Source organism: Melanaphis sacchari, unplaced genomic scaffold (assembly GCF_002803265.2).
Source record: "Melanaphis sacchari strain LSU unplaced genomic scaffold, SCAv2.0 Contig73_pilon_pilon, whole genome shotgun sequence".
Lineage (NCBI taxonomy): Eukaryota > Metazoa > Arthropoda > Insecta > Hemiptera > Aphididae > Melanaphis > Melanaphis sacchari.
The window spans coordinates 307430-329628 of record NW_020271525.1 but is presented as its reverse complement, the minus strand read 5'-3'; the positions used below and the strand labels follow the sequence as shown (position 1 = coordinate 329628).

At 25.3% G+C, this 22199-nt stretch overlaps 1 protein-coding gene across 2 annotated transcripts in view; it reads left to right on the top strand.

Moving 5' to 3' along the window:
• Window positions 1-19616, top strand: part of LOC112600976 (tachykinin-like peptides receptor 99D) — a 225075-nt gene extending 205459 nt beyond the window's left edge. For both annotated transcript variants that reach the window (XM_025348348.1, XM_025348347.1), the window contains 2 exons: window positions 4289-4431; window positions 19013-19616. In XM_025348348.1, the coding sequence (XP_025204133.1) occupies window positions 4289-4431; window positions 19013-19275 (406 nt within the window). In that variant the 3' untranslated portion in view covers window positions 19276-19616. The remainder of the gene's footprint in view (window positions 1-4288; window positions 4432-19012) is intronic.
• Window positions 19617-22199: the final 2583 nt, after the last annotated feature.

The window sequence follows — 22199 nt, the reverse complement described above, 5'->3', positions numbered from 1 at the left end:
TTTACATTGTTGAATCATTGGATTATCGTATTTTATATTATAATTAATACTTCGGTTAATTACTTCGCTTTTATGAAATGTGTTTTAAAATTTTAATAACTCATTTTTTTTCGTATTATATCAAAATAATCTATGGTTAAAAAGCTATCAATTTAATATTGCAGACAAAGTTAAGATAATAAGTACGATATATTATTATCACAAATTTTAACAATTGATGTATAATGTATCATAACACGGAGATACGAGATATTAGTATCAATAATTTTAATAGATGATATGGAATATATTGTTTGAATATTTATAAGGTTTAAAGCACAAAACGATTTGTAATATATATATGGAATTTGTGGAATCATGTATGTATATCAGTGGTTATTAAAATCTACAAGATTCCACAAATTTTTGGAATTGCGTTGCAGCCATTGAACCTTTAGGCTAAAATCATAACTATTTTGCAGTTATGATTAAATGTGATGAAAATAGAAATACAATAAAATTAGGCCATATATTTGTCTATAAACAATACAATAATGTGAATGATACAAGTTATTATAATAATTACCATAATCTTTGATAAAAGTTCAAAATTTAAACTACAAATAGAACACTTTTAATGTAGGTACATATTTTCACCAATCAGCTTCTAAATTGAACAAAATTTAACCTCAATTTTTTTAGAGTAATGTTTTTTGAAAACGCAAATAAAATAACAATTAGTATTATATCAAATAAACATAATGTTTTATATTTTCTAAATCAATCTCAAATCACACTTTGTTCGATCCATGTGTAATATTATACTTGGCTTATTTGTTATGACACCGTGTAATTCCCAGTCTGGATGTGACAATTTATAACGTAAAAATCAAAATCAAATCACTATCAACAATTAACGTGTTTACATTATTGTAATCTATAAATGCATCCAAGCACGCATTTAAAAATATAAATATTAATTAAATATAAAATATTGTACGTTTTAAGCAATTAAATGTCGACTATCTAATAGTCTTCGCGTATTACTGCCGAGCAACATCACACGAACTTTGCCCTCAAGATAAATATATTATGGCTACAAAATACCTTACTAACTGGAAAAGGTCAAAATAATTCTAATAAAAATCACACAAGCAACTCACCAAAATAAATCAAATACAAATAATAACACGTTATTAATAAAAAAAATCTGCAAGATTTCTCCAATCCTAATTCTCCAAATCATGCTAAGAATAAAATTAAAATAAAAAATTATTTGTAACTAAAAATCGTTAAGAAGTATTAACGCAATCCGAATTATCCGATATATACCTATAGACGTCCCTTTTTCAGAAGCATTACTCTTTATAAAAGATAACTTTTCAGACTTGTGCACAGCTTTAATAGAGCTAATTGGGGTTGATAACTTTTTCTGTGAGTCTTCAACTGACCGCTTAAAAATACAAACTACCATTCCTGAGGCCTACAGAACTCTGATATATTTTTAAAGGACCAGAATGCTATATATCACACATATAAATTAAAATAAGTTAAATCCGTGAAAGTGATTATCCCATAATCTTCGTTCATCCAAACCTAAAACAAAATACAAAAAAACTGGGGTTGCTGAATCACTAACCTTTGTAACAATCTACTATACAACTTCACCAATATAAAAAATATAAAATACTCATATATACATATCTTTAAAAAACTATAGTACTTATAACATACATTTTTTATACAATTCATAGACTTTCATATTTCCCAACTCTTTGGAAATGTTCAAAAATAATACTTTTTGTAATGATCGACAAGCCATTGAACACCTTATCCTCATACAGAACAATAAGGATCCTACCTTTCTTATTTAAAATACTATGAAAACTGATACTTAAACGAATCATACCTCACATCGTTACTAATAACATTTTCTTAAATACTCAATTCAGCTTTCGGACCTCTTATAGTACGAAAAACCAAACTTCTAGAATTGTTGACACTTAACGCTATGTCAATGTCATTCAAAAAAAAACTTTACTGCAACTGTACCTTTTTTATGTCTTACAAGCCTTCAACCAAATTATGCATAAAGGATTGAAGGATTGAAGGATTTAAGCAATTTCTTCCCCCATCTCTTTTTTCTCGTAATCAAATCGTTCCTGAATGACCGTTACTTCCAGTTCCAAGTTTAATATAGTTTCTCTACTTCGAAAATCTCAAAAATTAATGCTGGCGTTTCACAAGATGATATTTTATCTTCCCTAATTATCAACATTTTTACAGCTAACTAACCTACTACGTAACAAACTTATGTGACGAATAATGCTGATGAAAAATTGTATTATATTATGTTTTTATTTGTAAGGTAGTATTATTAATAGCCGTGTACCAAAACGTTTGATTTTTAAAAGCATAAATATTATTTTAGTATAAAATATTCAAAAATAACATTCTTATATTCTATTTATATATATAATAATAATATAAACCTATATTGTATGAATACATTCGTGTATCGTTACCCCACAAACATCAAGTTTACATTGATGCAAACATTACACATGATTTATTCGGCATTAAATATTTTATGTATGTGATTAGTTAGGTTTGAAACGATTCTTTAATAAGTATTGCTTAAATTTTTTTTTTCTTCACTTTTGAATTAAAATTCAATAAAATATTCAAACGAAAAACAAGGATTTTGACCTAATATTATTTAACAGGAACCATAATCTACTTTTCGAATATTCAAGCGTAAAATCTAAAACCTAATTCAACTTTTAATTATCTTATTATACTTAAATATTCTCATTACTATAACAAAATGGAGGTAAGCATATTCTGTATCATATTTGTCTTTTTTTATTAACGATTTATAAAAAATATTTACATCATACATATTTAATAAATATTCACTTTTAAATATAAATGTACTTTTTTTCCAAAACTGTTTATTTTAAATATTATTGTTTATATTATTAAAGAACAAACTCTTTAAAGCAATAGATCACGCCTAAAATGTAAACAAAAACATTTTTTTAACTTTTTGTAGCCTTTTTTGATTTATCGTAATATAACATTACACAAAATTATGAAGTCATTAAGTACCTTTTAAATATTAATATACTCATTAGCCGTTTCAACTCTTTATACTGCATTTTTACTTATTTTTAATACTAAATAAAACGTGCTATGCTTTTAACAATCTTCTATAGTGATTAATATTTGGATTATATATATACCAGTAAATAAATTATTATTATTATTTTTTTTTTTATACCTAAGTACTTTCTAATAAAAATCAAAAAGTTCATAATTATTTTGAATACATAGAATTTAGAATTCAATTGATCACATAAATAAATTTAATATATAAATAATTATAAGTAAAATAAATACAATTAAATTGAATATTTTTAATAAAATTTATTTTGTATACGCCATAATAGTTTTGCAACTTTGCATGGGCATAATAAACATAGATAAGTAAAATCTATAAGTAGATATTCAAAATTGATAAAAAGCGAAAATCATTAACTTATTATATTGTGTTAAGGACATGTGATTTACACACGAGTTCGAAAATAAACTGTATATCTTAACAACACATTTTTTTTTTTTTTTTATTTCTACGTGATTACAAAATAGTATATCACATGTATGATAGAATGTTACATTAAAATAAATGAAATTCAATACTAGTCAACGTTGAAAACGTTTGATAACGAATACATTTGGCTGTCTGTTAACTAACGTCAATAACGAAAATCATGGTTGATTTTTTTAACATTTTTGCCACATATAATCAGTTATCACAGCGGAATAGTAGCATAATGTAATATACCTAGGTTTACTAATATATTATTCCTATCGCTTTTGAATTTCAATCTAAGAAACGTTCAAAACGTTTAAGTTCGTATTATAAAAAGTTTTTCGGTATCAAATTCCCTCATAATCTAAAATAAAGCCTATAGCATACTATATAACATTATATCCGTAGTATAATGTACCTATAGAGGTTACTTTTGAGATCATAAAACTACTATCACATAGGAATTAAAGTCCTGAATTTATACAAAGGGATCTGATGTAGTTATTTAATATGTTTTTTACGATCTGTAAAGAGAAGCTAGTAAATATTAATTGTGCTTTAAACCTACAATATTATCGAAGTCAAAATTCTACTCATCTTATAATGATTATCACAATATTATTGTAATATCATCACGTTTTTTCTATCAACGTATCGATTATTCGAATATCAAGTATTGTATTTTATGTAAATATCATGTTGTTTTTGTTTCAGATTTCGTCAAGGATTCAAACAGTTCTTTTCTTTCATACCATGCATCAATGTGAGAACCGGCAGCTTGATTCGACGGGAAGTTGTCACCAGCAGGTACAGCTATAGCGGATCCCCAGACGCCCACTATCGGATAGTGCGCAACGGTAATAGTAAGCCCGGAAAGCAAAATATGTTTACAGTGTGCGCTGTATATATTACTAATAGTGTCCCGGACGGAAGAAAACTGTTGAACCAATCTATAGTCTTTCTGATAAATTAAAAAACACTTACTTAAAACAATAAAAAGATGAAAACTATGTTTTGAGAATTCTAGAAATACGTATTATTAAAGTTTAAAAAGTATTGCAATAGAAAAGATTTAACTAAAATTTAAAAATGATAACTTAAAATCATAAAATTTTATAATTTAGGGATCGCATTGGATGAACTATTTCAGAATATTACATACAAATTGTGTGAGCTTATTTTATAAGTATCAGTTTTAAACTAAATAATTTATTTAAATTCAACCTATTTTTAAAATATATACATATTTATATTATACTCTTAAATATAGCCATAAAACTACAAGTATTAGAGTCGATTAACACTTCAAGTATCCAACACTAAATATACCATATAAATGGTTTAACATTTAATGTTGGCTTTAAATCAAAATAATGAAAAGTTATGCCGTCAAGGATTACACGGTGTACTATAATATAAAATGTAAATTAAAAAAGTTAGAAAATTATACAAAAATATATTTAATTTAATCATGAGTTTTTTGAGAAAAACGTTTTAAATTTCTTGCTTAGTAATAATATATTTATTTTTTTTAAATGTAATCAATAACGTAAGTTAAAAAAAATTTGCAATCTGTAAAACACCTAGATGTGTAATTCACTTAATATAACTAATATTTATAAAAAATAAATGAATTTATTTAGATAATCTAACTTTTTTAATTAATTAAATATCTGATTTTAAGAAGTTTTCTCTTAAACCTAAAGATATTGCCTCTACGTTCAGACTAGGTTTTTATATTTAATGCAAATATGTGAACTTCTTACAATGCGCTAAATCATAATTTAAAAACTATTTTATAACTCATTTAACTCAGAATCTAAATTATCATTGAGGGCTATTAATGAAAAAAAGTAGGTGAGTAGGTATTGTTCTATTGTACATTATAATATATCGAGTATACATTATTATTACGGATATGCTAATTTTGAATTCAAATTAAACATCATTAAAATATAAAAAAAAAACGATTCTGAACGATTCTAAACTACAATCTGCCAATCTATATTACTAAGTATATTTTGTTATAATACGAGTATGCTGTTGTTTTTTTTTTTTTTTTTTTGTATACAGAAAATTTTATTCAAATTTGAACTTAAATATTTATAAAAATAATTGCTATTTATATATTATTTTAAATCATATGGTTTCAAAATAAATTTATTATTATTTTTTTTTTTTGTAAGTGGTTTATCAGATGTTAAGCTGATAACATAAATTAATTATGAAGAATATTTTATTAAATTTTCAAAACCTATATAAAAACGAAAAATTTTTATGAATTTCTAATTACTAAAAAGTTTGCATTTCTTGCGATTTTTAACGAATTTTGTCAAAATTCTAACTTTGAATTCATATAAAAAATGTATTCCTATATCTTTTTTGTGTTTATAATAATTATAATTATATAAATTTAAGAATAACTTTTAATCAATAATGTTTTTATATAATAAATAAAATATGTTGAAAATTATACTTAAAAATACGTAATAGTAAATGTAATACAATAACAATTTATTTACTTCAGAAAATCTCCATTACAATCTACAGTTAAAAAACATTTATAAATTATTTCAATTTAAATATGTTTTAAATTTGAGCAAGCTTAAGTGATAATAATTTAACTATCATTATAAAATTAAATATAACGAGAAACTTACAATTATTTTTCATTTTATGTTTAACTTAAGTTATAGATGTAGTGATGGAATGTAGATTCATGTATATTATAGATTATAATGAATTGCTACATAGTCAATCGACTTTCGTGAAAAAAAAAACGAATTAACAAATATGTATCGTATAAAATTGAATAACAGTTTCATTTTAGTAATACTTATAAAATATAATAAAAATAAATAATAACATACTATCTCCTTTGTATGTTAGTTATACGTAGATACAGTAATTCAAGTAGGTATATAATCAGTATCTTTATGACGTGAACAGTGTGTTGATTTTGGCTTTTACAAAAGTCTCTTCATTTCAATATAATATATGAAGTCATAAAGTCAAAGTACCAGGTAATTTTCGTTTACAAAAATATAAATTATTTAATAATAAACCATTTTTAAATTTTATTATCTTATTATCAAAGACTATAAAACAATTCTTTCTGAAACGAAGTCGAATTTAAATTTCATGGTTTTTATTTATTTTTATAGATAAAATCCGCAGCTTTCTATATTATATCTTATATTTAATAAATATAGTTTACTCGGATAAACTTTAACGTGCAACACTCATCTTAGTCAATGTTTATTTATTTTATTTTTATTTTTAATACCTTTTATAATCTATGAAAGTACCTACTGAACTTTAATATTATATATATTTTTTTTTCAAATGTAAATATGCAAACAACCAATAGGTAATTCATTATAATATACCATATTAAATATAAATATAACTTAAAATTATAAAAGAAAAAAGTAAATCAATACAAATTATCCGATCATCCTCTTACTATTTAACTATGTGATAAATTATCGATATTTATATATATTTATATTTTTAAAAGAATGATTAAAAAGCTAAATAATTTTTAAAAATATAATCGTAAAAGTATTTTAAATTAAATGAAACTTAATATAATAACTGCAAACGTCTTGCATAATATATATGCTTAATATTTATTTTTAATAACGAAGTTAATAAATTTTCACACGATTTTCTCAAACCAAGTCCCTTTGAGTGAAAAGGTAACGAGTCATGAATAGCACGAAGTTTTCTGAAAGCTAATAAACTTAAGTTTTTTTTGGTTAAAGGAAACTCTGTGTATGATCAAATTGGATACAACGATTCATTATAAGTTAAAACATTATATTTTTTTCTAATTTATATGCTTAAAACAAAACTTTAGTCTAAATAAGGTATAGTTGGCGCACTCTTAAAATAAACAATGTATATTGTCATTGTTAAATTTAAAGGCAAAGAATTACACCCACAAGCAATAAATTTATTGTCACTGAAATTTAGGCAATTTATAAATAAAGAAATTAATAAATAATAAATATATAATACGTTTACTTCCTGATCCCAAACTTGAAACTATATTACGTTTGATATTTAACTTATAACAAAGCGTATAAAAATATCTATGCAATCGAAAAGATTTAAAAACGGCTATTGAGTACGATATAACGGCCAAAATGTTCGCTGATTATTTTTTCAGTATCTATGTCGATAATTCTTTGAACACTAAAAATACTATTTCGTTACTCTCTCTTTTTACTAATAATAATCATATTAACTTGAGCTCTTGTTTTATTGATTCTAATGATATTTTTGATTATTTAAATTCTTTAGATTTATGTGCAGGTATATAACCTGATTGTACCATCAGTATTTTTAAAATTGTGTACCTACTGTTGAAGCTACTTCATTTTATTTTCAATAAATCTTTGATTTTAGATTATTTCCCACATATTTGGAAAACATAATTTATTATTTCAATTCATAATACAAAGATTATATATATGTTATTAATTATAGACGGAATTCTAGAATTAGAAAAAATACGTAACCCTAACCTTATCTTATAATACTAACGACAATATTAATTATTTAAAAGATATCGTTTATAACTTAACCCTAAAAATGTAATATGATTCTGTGAATATTCTTTTATTATAATAATATTTTTTCACTATTTTAGTTTTGCTATTTTTTTTCGCTTCTTTTTGATATTTTAGTCAACAAAAGTAAAAACCAACATGGCTTCAGACCTAACATGTCATTACCATTTATGTTTTACTTTATCAGTCCAAAATACTTTAAGCTCTAAACGACCTTTACAGTTAGATTCATTCTATATCGACATTCAGAAAACTTCTGACAAGGTTCAACATAATTTAATTCTTAATATAATATCTACTTTTGACATTCATGGAAAAAATTTTAATTGGTTATGGTCTTATTTTAATTGTCTTGCACAAACGGTAAAAGTATCTTTTATATAAAAGTATATGAAATTATATTTTAAACTATTTCTAAGTAAGTTTTGGTATACAACAAGAATTCCATTTAGATCTCCTATTATTCATAATTTACATCAATAACTTACCATTTACTTTTGATAACCTCGGTCAATATACTTCTATTTTCCGATTATGTAAAAATATTATCACAATTACTTCTTCAGCTATCGTAATTCATTCATTTTACAGTCAAATTTGGATAAATTCGTAACGGGTGAGAGTCAACTGTCCAAAAATCATATGTTCGAAAGTTATGTGTTCGAAAGTTCATGTCATCGAAAACTTGAATCATAGAAAAGCCATATGTTCGATAAGTCATGTGTTTGAAAGGTAATTTGCTCGAATAGTTATGTTTCAATTTCAGACCTAACCTAAAATTTACCGTAATACCTATGTATTTAATAAAATTTAATAAAACAAAGTACAAACTCATATAGGTACTATTGAAAATAAAATATTATATATTATTAGGTAAATTATATTATTATTAAAGGTACCCTTTATAATTATAAACTTATAAAACAAATGTAAATATAAAAATAAAAATAAATATTTATAAAGCTAAATTATGTGCAATGCCTTTTAAAAATTCTAACTTGTCTAAGTTATCGTCATCGTAAATTCTTTGTTGAATACATTTAAGGCGAGCATTTTGTACATCGACGTTCTTTTTTGCTCTTTTTGAAGTCCGTCCTTGTATAAGCTGTTCAACTGTTGACTCTGTTTCATTTTAAACTTTTTGTATTAACTTAATGAAGTTAAATAAATTTGAAGCATAATTTTAAGAATCATCATAATTTTATTAATATAATATTTCTAAACTGTTTCAACTTACCTGGATTAGGAGAAACTAGTTTATTTATTTTCATGTGCCATGATTCTGCAACGTTTGTGATTCATGGCAAACCAAGATTTAGACGGTCAGCTACTAACCACATTTCTGGAGGAAACATTGGTGGATTACGTATGGTTTGTTTTGTTGGTCTTCCTCTCAAACGCATACCGGTTTTTCTCAAAACATACGTTTCTTCGAAATATTGTGATAATAGTTGTTCTTCTTCGGTTTTAAACAAAGGTTTCAATAGTGTCCACCCATCTACAATCTTAAACAATACTCATTTTTAATGTAAATATTACAATTCAAAATTACAAAATAATAATTATTTACTAACCATATTAGCTGGTAAAAATGCCAAGGCAGGTATTTGCTTTGCTAATAAATTAAATTCTGGATCGTTAGAATACCTTGAAGGGAGAATGTTTTATGATAAATGGAAAAAACATGCAGAATATGTTGCGAGAGGAAACATATCATTTAATGCATTAATTGCACCTTTTTCAAAATCAGTGACGATTTCTAAATTTCGATTATCATCAATTTTTTATTATTTTCATTGCAGAATTCTATTTAAAGTTCTTCTGTTTTTGAAGTCATTAAAGCATATACAAGTTGAACAAAAATTTGTTGAGTTATATTATTTCCTCGCTTTATTAAACCGTGAATAACATATAATTGGTAAAAAAATATTTGGACATACTTTAAAAGTTCCATCTGCTATTCAAAAGTTCGATTCTTGTAAAAATGTACAATTTTTATAAGTTGTAAACAACAAAACTTCGTTAGTTTTTTTTACTAAAAAATAAAAATAGATTACCTGATAATGTTTCACGCAAATATAATGATAAGTCAATTATGACTGCAGTTTGTGGCTCCATATAAACATCATCATTACGTCTTTGACGTTTAATAATTTGTCAAGCCGCTTCTTTACTGACATGAGAATTAATTGTTTGAGGCGTTCCTGCGATTGCCGCGTGGTATATTTGTATTGGTTTATCTTGATTTTCTCGGGCACTTTTTTTATATTTTATTTTATTTTCCTTGCTCTTATTCTTATTGGGTCAGCTCCGTGAGAATGGTAATTTTCAGAAAAAATACAATTTTTGTCAATATAATGTTCACTGTTTTCACAAAAAGTCCGAATTTTTGCACCACATTATTTTACACAAGTCCAATAAAAAATATGTCTATCGTCTATTTTTCTAATGTAGTCTTTATTTTTTATATATAAATAATTGTTAATACTTAAAACTACACAGATAAAGATATCTCTAATAATATCGATTAAAATAATAAAATATAGTATTCTAAAAATAACATTAAAGAACTGCTCCTATATGGTCATACATCGAAACGGCGTACGAATACATATTTTAAAACATGCATTTAATCACGCTAAATAATAATAAAACCAAATTTAGCCACGCTTAACGAGTAATAAACAATTTACTTTTAATATTTACTGAACGCCATAACGCGTCAAACGCGTGGCTGATTGATAACTCATGACGCCAACTGGCGTCAATACGCAGTTAACGTGTTAAAATTTCGATGTTCATTCTTAAAATCACGTAGTTCTTAGCAACAATAATCAATTTCGTACGTCGTACTTTACTGACTATACTCTTGTAGTCTTGTCAACTACAACGTATTTAAGATAAAATGTTAACATGTTTAGTAAAATCGCATAACGCATATTGTTATATATACTTATGGATTGCTTATCGTTTGCTCACACAATATGAAAAACTTGTTTTCTGTGTGAGATATATCGGACAACGTTCTAGATCCAATTAGTTTAACAGTTTTTTTTTTCAAATTCTAACAAATAATCTTTCAAACACATGACTTATCGAACACATGGCTTTTCTATGATTCAATTTTTCGATAACATGAACTTTCGAACACATGACCGTCGAACAAGCAACCGGCACCCATTTTTAACATGGCGTCACCAATATGTAAATCAATAATTATAAATAAATGTTATATTGTTACATTTTCATTTAGTTATAAAGCTATTTGCTATGGTTATAAAATAGAAAACAGTTTTGTCACTAGAGTTACAGTGAAACCTCAATAATTGGAAATTCAAGGGAACATCAATTCTTTTCGACTTATCAAGGTTTTTGACTAAGTTTTCGGATTATCTAAGTTTTGAAAAAAAATTCTATTTAAAGAGTTTTTAAAATTTACATACGTATTATAGTTTTTAGTTATTGTATAATATACACATTCATGTCATACATATGTACATATAATTAAAATGTGTATTGTTATTGTAACTAAAAAATAAAAACCATGATAAAATATAATAAAATAATTAATTATAAATAGCAAGTGATTTTAAATTACTAGGCATTTTTAAATTCACTACGCACTATACACATATAACTGATCGATTGCAAATTCGCAACTAACAATACCGAATTTAGTGACAAAATAAACCAAATAAAAAACATGATAACAAACACAATAAATGCGATTATGTTAAATTATCGGAATGCACAAGCCGATTAAACAAATGATTATAAAAATTATCAGCATTATTTGTCTATATTCAGAATACAGAATGTTCAAGTTATCAAGAGTTTTTCTTTCAAGTAATCAAAGTTTTCACAAAGAAACAGCACTTATTTCGACTTATCAAGACTTTTGACTTATCGAGGTTTCACTGTACTTTGATAAGAGACTTAGGGATTAACTTTGACAGAAATTCTTTTTTCTCATCTCACATAAATACTTAGAGTAAAAAAGCTCTTAAAATGTTAAGCTTTATTAACCGAAATATAGGTAATTTCTAAAATATTAATGCCCTAAAAATTCTTTTCTTTTTACTTATTAGATTACATCTCGATTTTAGGCCAACAGCAATGTTACAACAGCATGAATCTTCTATTAATCTAATTAAAAATCTACGACATAAATTTTTAAAGTTTTTAAGTTACAAACTAAATATACAGTTTATTACAAAAAAAAATCGTACAATATGCAAATCAGTGAATTTGGATTTATTTAATGTGAGATAGGTAAGGAAAAATATTGATCATATAATGTTTATTTATGACTTGTTAAACAGTCACATTTATTCTTCAGAATTGCTTCCTACAATAGGGTTTAATATAACAATTCATTGTTTGAGGGAAGTAAATTTGTTATATGTATTCCATTTTATAAATATAATCATTACTTTCTTCTGTAGATCATCAATATTAGCAAATCAAATCACAGATTACATAAACTGTCTTTGCGTGACGTAGTTTTTTTAATTATTATGTATATTTAACTTTAAATTCAATCGTCAATTAATTGTTTTTATTTTTATTTTTATTTTTTTTATGTTGATTTATTCTATCTTATATAGTTAATAATATTTCATAATTGTGTTCATATTAATTTATTAATTTTTAAATATTATACTAATTGCCGATTCTGTAATACTAAATCTTATCGTCATTCACACAATTGTATTTTACGGAAGGGTTTTCTCCATTTATTTATAAATAAATATGGATTTCGAAAATAATTTTAACAGTAGATAATGAAATAATAATAATCAATCGAAAATGGTAAAAATAACGGAAAAACTGAATAAGCAAAATAAACAAAATAAAAGCACCAAAAACACATCTTATCAATATAAATTCTAAATTTTTCAAAATAGAACATAATATTAATATTACATAATTATCCAAAAACTCCTATACTAACTATGTACATATAATAAAAATGGTGGTTGTCGTTTTTATCATTATAATTATTATTCAACAATTTACAGATCAATTCAAATCTACAATATCTGTGAATTACAATAATTTGTTTATCTAATTAAGTCAGTTGTAAATAATTTATGTTTTTTAACGACACATATTATATTTTAAAATAATAGTAAATTATAAGTAGGGATACAATATTAAATACGCAATGGCAACTGTTTATGTTCCTATTATCTACTAAAGTTTGTCTTGAGAATTCAGTATTTGGTCGTAAACTCATATTCATTCTCACCAGCACGCACGTTAGCTCTTAAGTTCTAACTGACAAATGCCCAGAACATGATTGTACTTCAACATATTTTTCTTTGACTATAAGTCTTTTTTTTTCTCTACCAACACTGTACATTTGTATTACAACCCTGGTACCTATATTATATGACATAAATCTGAGATTTGAAGCGCTCATATCGATGGCAGTCTCCTCTAAAGCTATAGCTATTATAAGCCGTTACTTTTTTTTTATGCTAACGTTTAATTTTGTAAGTTACAACTTCAAATGCCCTCGATATTATATAGTATAATAATTACTATCTGTGGTGAAGGTGACACTGATGGGTGATGACTGATGATATTATGTACCTGTGTGTAATATTTGGTACTTATAGGATAAAAGGGTGCATTTTACATTGAATTACATTAAATAATTAATATTATCAAAACAACTACGATGATATAAAGGAATTGCTCATGTATTAAAATTTGATCAGCATTCACAATGCAAAAATATTTTTTTTAACATATGTACTCAACCATTAGTATTATTATTATATTTTTTTGCATATTTTTACTTTTATTTATATCAAATATTATATGAGCCATGAAAAAACAATGAATTCAAGATTTGCTGGCAATGTCCTGAAATATTTTATTTACAGTGCTAATATCGAAATTTTTGGTTTCCCACTGTCAGAATTATTCTGTCCGCTATGAAGTTTGTTCACTGACGAGGTGACAATGACTTTATTAATATTCGTAAGCTGCAATGACAGATGGGAAAGAGTAAAATCAATTTATAATCGTCTAGATTCTTTAAAAATGTCCCATTGTTATTTGTTTTTCTGTAAAATATAAAATATGTGGAAATATAAAGTTGGTTTTTGTCGCCTCTCATAGCGTGTTTAATTTATCATTTAATTGGACATTCAGAACCGAAGAACCACAAGCACAACTAATGAATACCTATAACAATAATAATAAATAATTAATAATTATAATAATAAACACGAATAATAATAATTTTTTGTCTATATAAAAGCCCTAACGAAAAAATCAATTAATAAAATGTAATTTAATTTAATATGATTATATTATTTACTATTATCATCAAAAAGGGTAATTTATCAAACATCACAGTAGTTTTTGGGATAATTTGTTAAACACTGTTAATTCAAGTAAAAAATGTTTATAAGTTGTTATTAAGTTGTGTTTAGAAATAAGTTTCAAACATAAATTAAATATCTAACCTTTTTCAGTGAGCAAAATTGATTACTATTTTTTTATTAATTTAAGTTATAGTTCAGAGAAAACTCGCTAATCTTCATTACTAGTATATGATCATATCCAGTTTTATAAGCGAATGAAAAATGAAGATAACAAACCTACACGTCATGTCAAGATAGGTTATATTATATGTTGTATATATACTCTATATATATATAATGTATTATATCATAGCATCCTATCAGTTTTTTATATTTAATATACTATAATACTATAGTAGTTTTGAATGAGAAAGATTGACGTTATTCAATTAATGAAATAATATTTTCAAGTTAATCTTAAGTGTACAAAAAGTGCAATTTTCAAGATATTTCTAAACTTATGCAACTATAGTATTTTATAATAGAATAACGTAAATATAATTCATATTTCAACGGACATTAATTAATTTTTAAATTTAAGTTAAATGTTTGGTTTTCATTGTTTAATGTTTCTCCTGGAATTATTTTTTAGTTAATTTCTAGTTCTATCGTGATATAACAATATATTATATTAGTATTGTATTATTATATGTTTATTACCTATTGGTTATAATAGTTTTCCTTGCTGTGTATTTTTACTATATTTAATAAATGTTGTCATGAAACTATTTTGACTAATTGACTCTAAGTGTTAAATATTTGGTACCATGCTTTTTAGTAAAATTCATTGCAATAATTAATTTTAAACTCCACACGAAATGATGAATGTATTGATTTTATAATGATGCCTGTCACCACCTTTTGAGGCAGTAAAAATACTTTATTTTTAAACTTTGGATGATGGTCTCTGGTAGCAAATTAGATCTAGTTATCACTTCGGAAAGTAAATGTAAAATAGTAGGTATTTCTTAAAATTACCAAATAATCGTAGGTGCTTCAGCTTTTTACCAATTTTTAAATTATAATTTTCCATGCATAATAAAATATTCAAAAAATGTTTACTCTTTTTAGATATTTATAAGCATTTTAAATATTTCATTTATTTAAGATTAAAAATCATTCACTTAATTAAAAACATTGAAAATTTAACAGAAGATCCCATATAAGTTTTACTATATCTCTATAAAAAAATTTTAAAATACATAAGTAGTCACAATTTTTATAGATAAATTTTATGTTAACATTTTTACAACCTACTGTAATACTTATCTTAAAGTAAATTGTTTTAATTAAAATATCGTGAAATAAATTTAGAGATATAGGCTAACAGCCAGCTTCTGTTCAGAATTATTTTTTGTAAATATTAGTATATTATTAAATTCAAATTGAATACACCAACTGGCAATTACAATTGGTAACCAAATCGACACCTATATACAGCAATGCGGTAATCTGTCTTATAATTTTTAACTTTCTTTTCTCGTAGTAGCTAATTTATTTCGTCAAAACTAAAAGCAAATCCAATTTTTAGCTATTTTTAATATTTTATGATTTTATGTTTAAAGATAAAAATTGTATTGTGTAAATCATCGAACAATGGTTCAATATTATAGTTTGTTATCCATGGTGAAATTATAAATTAAATTCCTTGCCATCAAACTATTTCTATCTGAACTTAAAATAATAATAGGCAATATAATATATTATAAATTATTATGTCTTTAATATTCAATATGTATGCATAAAAATGATAAGAAAAGTATTCTGTTTAAATGCTTGTAATGAGAGAAGCTTTTTAAATTTTAGTTTATATATCAGTATGTTTAGAAATTCGACTTATTTCTGCATATCAAAATTCTATTCAGTATACATTTTACATTCTTAATCTCTATTATCTCAAATTTGGATCAATCCAATCAAATTATTCTCGTATATAATATTATAACACTTTATAGTAATTTATAGTATATTATTACTTATTACAATTTATAATGCAGGTATAGCAAAAATTACTAACTTAGATACGATATACTAAATAAGTACACTAAAATTATATATATTACTTGAAATCGCTCCTAAAACTAAAAATAAATTGAAAAAAATTTAAGATCTCAAATCTACTAATAAATTAAATAAATATTTTCATAAAAAATCATTATTTATCTATAATTTAAGATAATTGATAATCAAATTTGATAATTTGATAACAATATTAACATAATTTTTCGTGAATTATTCAATGGTGTAAAATATAATATAATTTTATAATGTGATATTTTCAATCGCAAACGCGCGGAGTATCCAAAAACAATGCCTTCGTCCAAGTTTGAATCTGTAAAAAGCCAGCTTAACCCTTATAAATGTTGACCATTATCCAAGCTTACAGTGTTAAGATAGCGGTGGTCTTAAGGTTAAATATATATCAACTAACTCAAAACATTCTTACTCAAAGCTCAATATATATATTATACAGGGATGGCGCATATTTTTATTTCGCAGTGTATTGTTTAGTTTTCTCGAAATAATCTCCTTTTCTCGTTGGATCTTAAGCAGAATTTAGGCAGCTGCACTAAAAAACTTAACACTGACTACTGTAGTCTATAACAATACTTTTATACATGATGTTCAATGCTGATTATGAGTTTGATTTTTTTTTAAATTTCTTCGTACACTGCTGTATGGAGAACATTTTATATTTTAACATTTTCAATGTTTTTAATTTCAATGCAATCAGATTTGTACCATAAGTATTTTTAAATTCTAATTTAATCAATTTTTGGAAAATTTTATTGTTTTAACAACCAATCGTATAGACAGAAAATTAGTTTGCACAAAATAAAAGTGTAATATACGTATGTATAATGTATATACTTTCCAAATAATTAAAATTCTTTTTCATCGTTTTAACAGCTTACTCAAAAGTTTCTTCTACATTATTATATACAATTGTGACTTAATTTTAACGTCAAATGAGAATACATAAATGTATACATAGTTTTCCTACTAGTATTGGTTGATTATGATACATATCCTTCTATATATAAAAGAACAGCCCTTTTTTATGTTCCCATTTTGTGACAATACTATTTAACATTTTTCCAATTTTTTTTCATAGAATTGCTCAAAATATCTTCCTGGATGTCACCATGTCACTCGATTTTTAATTTTTTTTGTTTGAAGGAGGAAAAGGGGAAATTTTATTTTTTTCTCTATTTATATAAAACAAACTGGCCTTTTTTTAATATTCCCGTGTTGTGACGATACTGTTTAAAATTTTTCCAATTTTTTCTCTGAGTCGTACCAAATACTCCTAAGAGTGATCATTATATTTTTGTTTTATTTATAATTCAGTTACTACTACTACTACTACTACTACTACTACTACTACTACTACTACTACTACTACTACTACTACTACTACTACTACTACAACTATTTAGCACTTGATAAAATTAAGTAAAATGTTGAGAATGCACAAACTATACACAGGCGTAGCCGGGTAATTCAACTAGTAGGTACTATATAAATAGAACATGAATTTTTTTTACATCAATTAAACCATAGATAAAATTTGTCATAATTTTGCAAATTGAAAATAGAAACATTGCATCGTGCTATCTTTATCTAACCAAACGTACGTGTGCGTATAAAACTACTAAACGCAAATCCATCGAACATAGAGGAGAGTTGAGGTGTTTTTAATCGTAAATCAGATAAGCTATTTCATATTTTCCCCAGGTAACAGGTACAAAACAATATTTATATTTTATTACTATGTTTGTAGATGACCATTTTTTTTTCTTTAAAGAACCCATAACTAAAAAGTGGTTTGACAATTTACTTCCGACTGTTAAGCCCGATTCGCAATCCCATCGGAAATGTAACATCCTCGTTCGTATATATTATACAACGCTTTATACCTATGCTTTGGTCGTAAACCTCGAATTCAGGGGGTGAAACATTTAATCGCATCTGCAGGTATGTATACCGAGTGCTTCGCAAATGGTTTACGACTTTGATATTGCTTTTATGTGGTACGGAATAATATTGCAAAAAATCCACGTTTGGATAAGAATAACAATAACAGCCACAGTCAAAACAAATGGTTTATTTGAAAAATGTTCACAACTTTTTAACTACACTAACACGATATAAATAAGACTATAAGACTAAATAGGACGACAAAAAAACCGAATCAACTACTATTATAAAATCTAAGGTACCTATCTGTATTTCAACTGAATTTATATACTACGTAAATTCTACATAATTTATAGAAATAGTCATACATGGCAAGATTTTGATTTCTAAAACTAAAAAATTATAAATATTACATATAACATCAAACCATAAGCTGCAAAGAAATCATAAGTCCACTGTTTTTGATAAATATGGTTTTTTAAACTTGCTTTGTTATTATCGATGAATATTATTGTATTCATACGTATTTGTGTACGTGTTTTATTCTTCTTTTTTTTCAGGTACCGTTTGCATACCCTTGAACCATCTTTGCGCCGACAGCGGAAAAGGTCACCTAAAAGTACCGGCGGCTCATTGGAGGCAGGCGAAAAAACACAGCATCAACAGCAGTGTTGGCGAAATGAGCAACACCAGTTTCAGCAATGCAGTGACAGAGATAACCGTAGCCACCGCGAATACATCGACCTGTAACGAAAATAGCATCAACTGCAGCGAAGACAGCTTGAGGACCTGTCTAGAAAAAAATAAAAATTCTGCATCCTGACGACAATCGTCACAGAAGGATGAAAGAAACAACGATCTCCATCACTGTCGATCGTTGGCGACCGATGTTACTACTTCGAGGAATGCTGCGACACAACAGATTTGGATTTAATGACTGGGTTAGAGATGTGAAATCTCTCAGTACCACTCGGATAATACTTTTGGAATACAATTATTGTATTATAAATTGAAATTTACGTGTTGGTGTGTGTGTATGTGTGTGTGTATGTGTATGCGTGCGCGTGTATGTCCAGGTATGTTTATAATGCTTGTAAAATATTAGTGGCTCCAAAGTCCTAATAATTTTTATAGATAAATATATATAAATATAGTTACTTACAACCACTTAAATATTATCAAAATCAGAATCAACTTCGAAATTCCTCCAGTAAAAATTAAATCAATTTTTTAATGTACTTAACTAATTAGAAGACTATCTTGGTAAAATTTTAAACGAAACTACAGCTAATTACGTCTACTCTGAGTCCACTGATACATAAGATCAAACTTGAACAATGGACGCTTGAACACACACAATTTAACTACGAGTATATTAGATTATTTATTGTTATAACATTTAAAATTTATTGTTCGCACTTTAGTACATGATGTAAGAAAATATCACTGAAATATTCGAAATTGTCTTTTTCATAAACATACTCCATTTATGGCCAACAAAAATCCCTAATAAAATAATGTTTAGTATCATCTTGTCTCAACTACCATTTTGAAAAAAATTATCCCAATTTTGATCTCAATTTAAATATTAATGTTGGCATTTATTATGCTAACAAAATTATATTGATATAGATATATCAGTACAAACTATTATTTAAACTTTCAAAAATTAATAAAATTAATTTTTTCATTATCCAATTTGATATTGTTTTAATAAATGTAACTATTCAATTCCTAGTAAGAATTAGCATATTTATCTTTATTGTGATTTACTTGTATTGTGATATTTGTCCTACTTGAATAACTTTGTAGATCATAATGCTTAATAAAAACACAATATCTTCAATGCAAGTATCTTATTTTTTTTTCGTAAAATCATTTTGGAGAAAAATAATTTATAAAAAAAATGTTATTCACAGTGAGTTGTGGGTATACTAAATATTTTTAAAACACTAAATAATTTCTTTATCCTAATCATGCTATGATAGTATAAGAAAAGTATATAACGCAATTTTATTAATACTTTTTAGACTTAACAGAATATTTTTAATTAAATGATCTAAAAGTCTTTTAATAAATCAAATCTTATTAAATTTTTTTTTTTTTAAGTAGTTAGATTTAGTTTAGCATTGTTATTTTTTACTGTGCAAAGAATAGAAAAAAAACAATTTTTACTAATTAATTAATCAATAGTCAATAGTAAAAATAAATATTAAATGTTTATAATAGTTACTACTTTCGTATCAATTTGTTTTTATCAATTAATCAATTAATAAATTATTTTATTTATTATTTATAAAACTAAAAATCTAAAGCATATTATTATCGTATTATGTATTCAAGCGAGCATCTTTATTTATTTTATTAAAGCGAGCGGTCAACTTTGTAACTTTATCACAGCAAAACTAAAATCCAATTGATAGCTTTAAGTAGAAGATTTCTTGAGCGTGCAAAACTCATTTATTTATTACCATGGTAAAAATTATTACCATATACTGAAGTAACATTATTGGTTATACTTAACAATAAAATTTAATTTAATAACAATATCCAAGTAGATCTTAGTGTACATTAATTTAACGAAATCTTCGATTTTAACGTATAACGTGAGGGCGTTAAACAACGGTAATTTTTACATTCATTTTCATTTCTTTTATTCGAACAACTACCTGTGAGAAAGCTTATAAAATACCCCGACCCCCGCTGCTCATCCTACGAATACCGCTTATAATTTAATAATATATACCTTCGTGCACGTCCGTATATAAGGATTACGTGTGATTTTAATCCATTACACAAACCCTCCGTGCGAGTCGTTGATGCTGTGTAAACGGATTCAAAGTCCTCGTTTCGCGGCTAACTCCTCGTCCATTTGATAAAACTTGGCCGTTTCTAAATAGCGCTCCAGGAAATCACGTTCTATTTATACCTATACGAAATATCACTTGATTCAATTTATTAACATGTGCCCAATTTGATAAATATCAATCATTTTTTTATTTACTTATTTTTCATAATTACTTAGACACAGTAACGTTTCGACAAAAACTTAAACATAAATTAATATAACTATTCGTATAACATTAAGCCGACTTGCCAAAATCTAAATGGGAAAAACATTAATGCAACTTATTCATTACATTTTTATGGATTTTTTTTATCTAAATAGACTACGTTTTATTACATCACTTGCGTCATACTATCATATTAAAATCTGAAGTTGCACTTCATTCCATCATTATTGTATTATTATTGAAGTATTAATGTAAGTACATACTCGTTGTATGGTGGACAGGCAATTCTAGGATGTTATCTTATTATTTTAACACAAAAAATTCTAATATGAAAATCTCCAAATGTTATATGATCTGTCTTAATTACATGCTTACAAAAATTATTATCAATAATAATTGAATTGTTTCTTTTAACCGATTTACGTTGTGATTCATTAAAAACGTATTGTTTTAGACCTAAATTTAAAAAAATGTATTTTAATACATTTAGGGTTAAATGATATTGTATTTTTAATTAGTATTATTTGTACACAATTACCATTTAAAGTAATGCATATTATTTCATAACTATTAATATATAATATATTATATATATGTGTGTGTGTATAACATGTACCCTCTTCTGTGTGCAACTTTTTGTATGCACTATGTATAGAGTGAGGCAATATAATTACACGTTAAAAATATATTTAAATTCATGTAAATATTACTAAAGTGTTAAGTTTAAAAAATC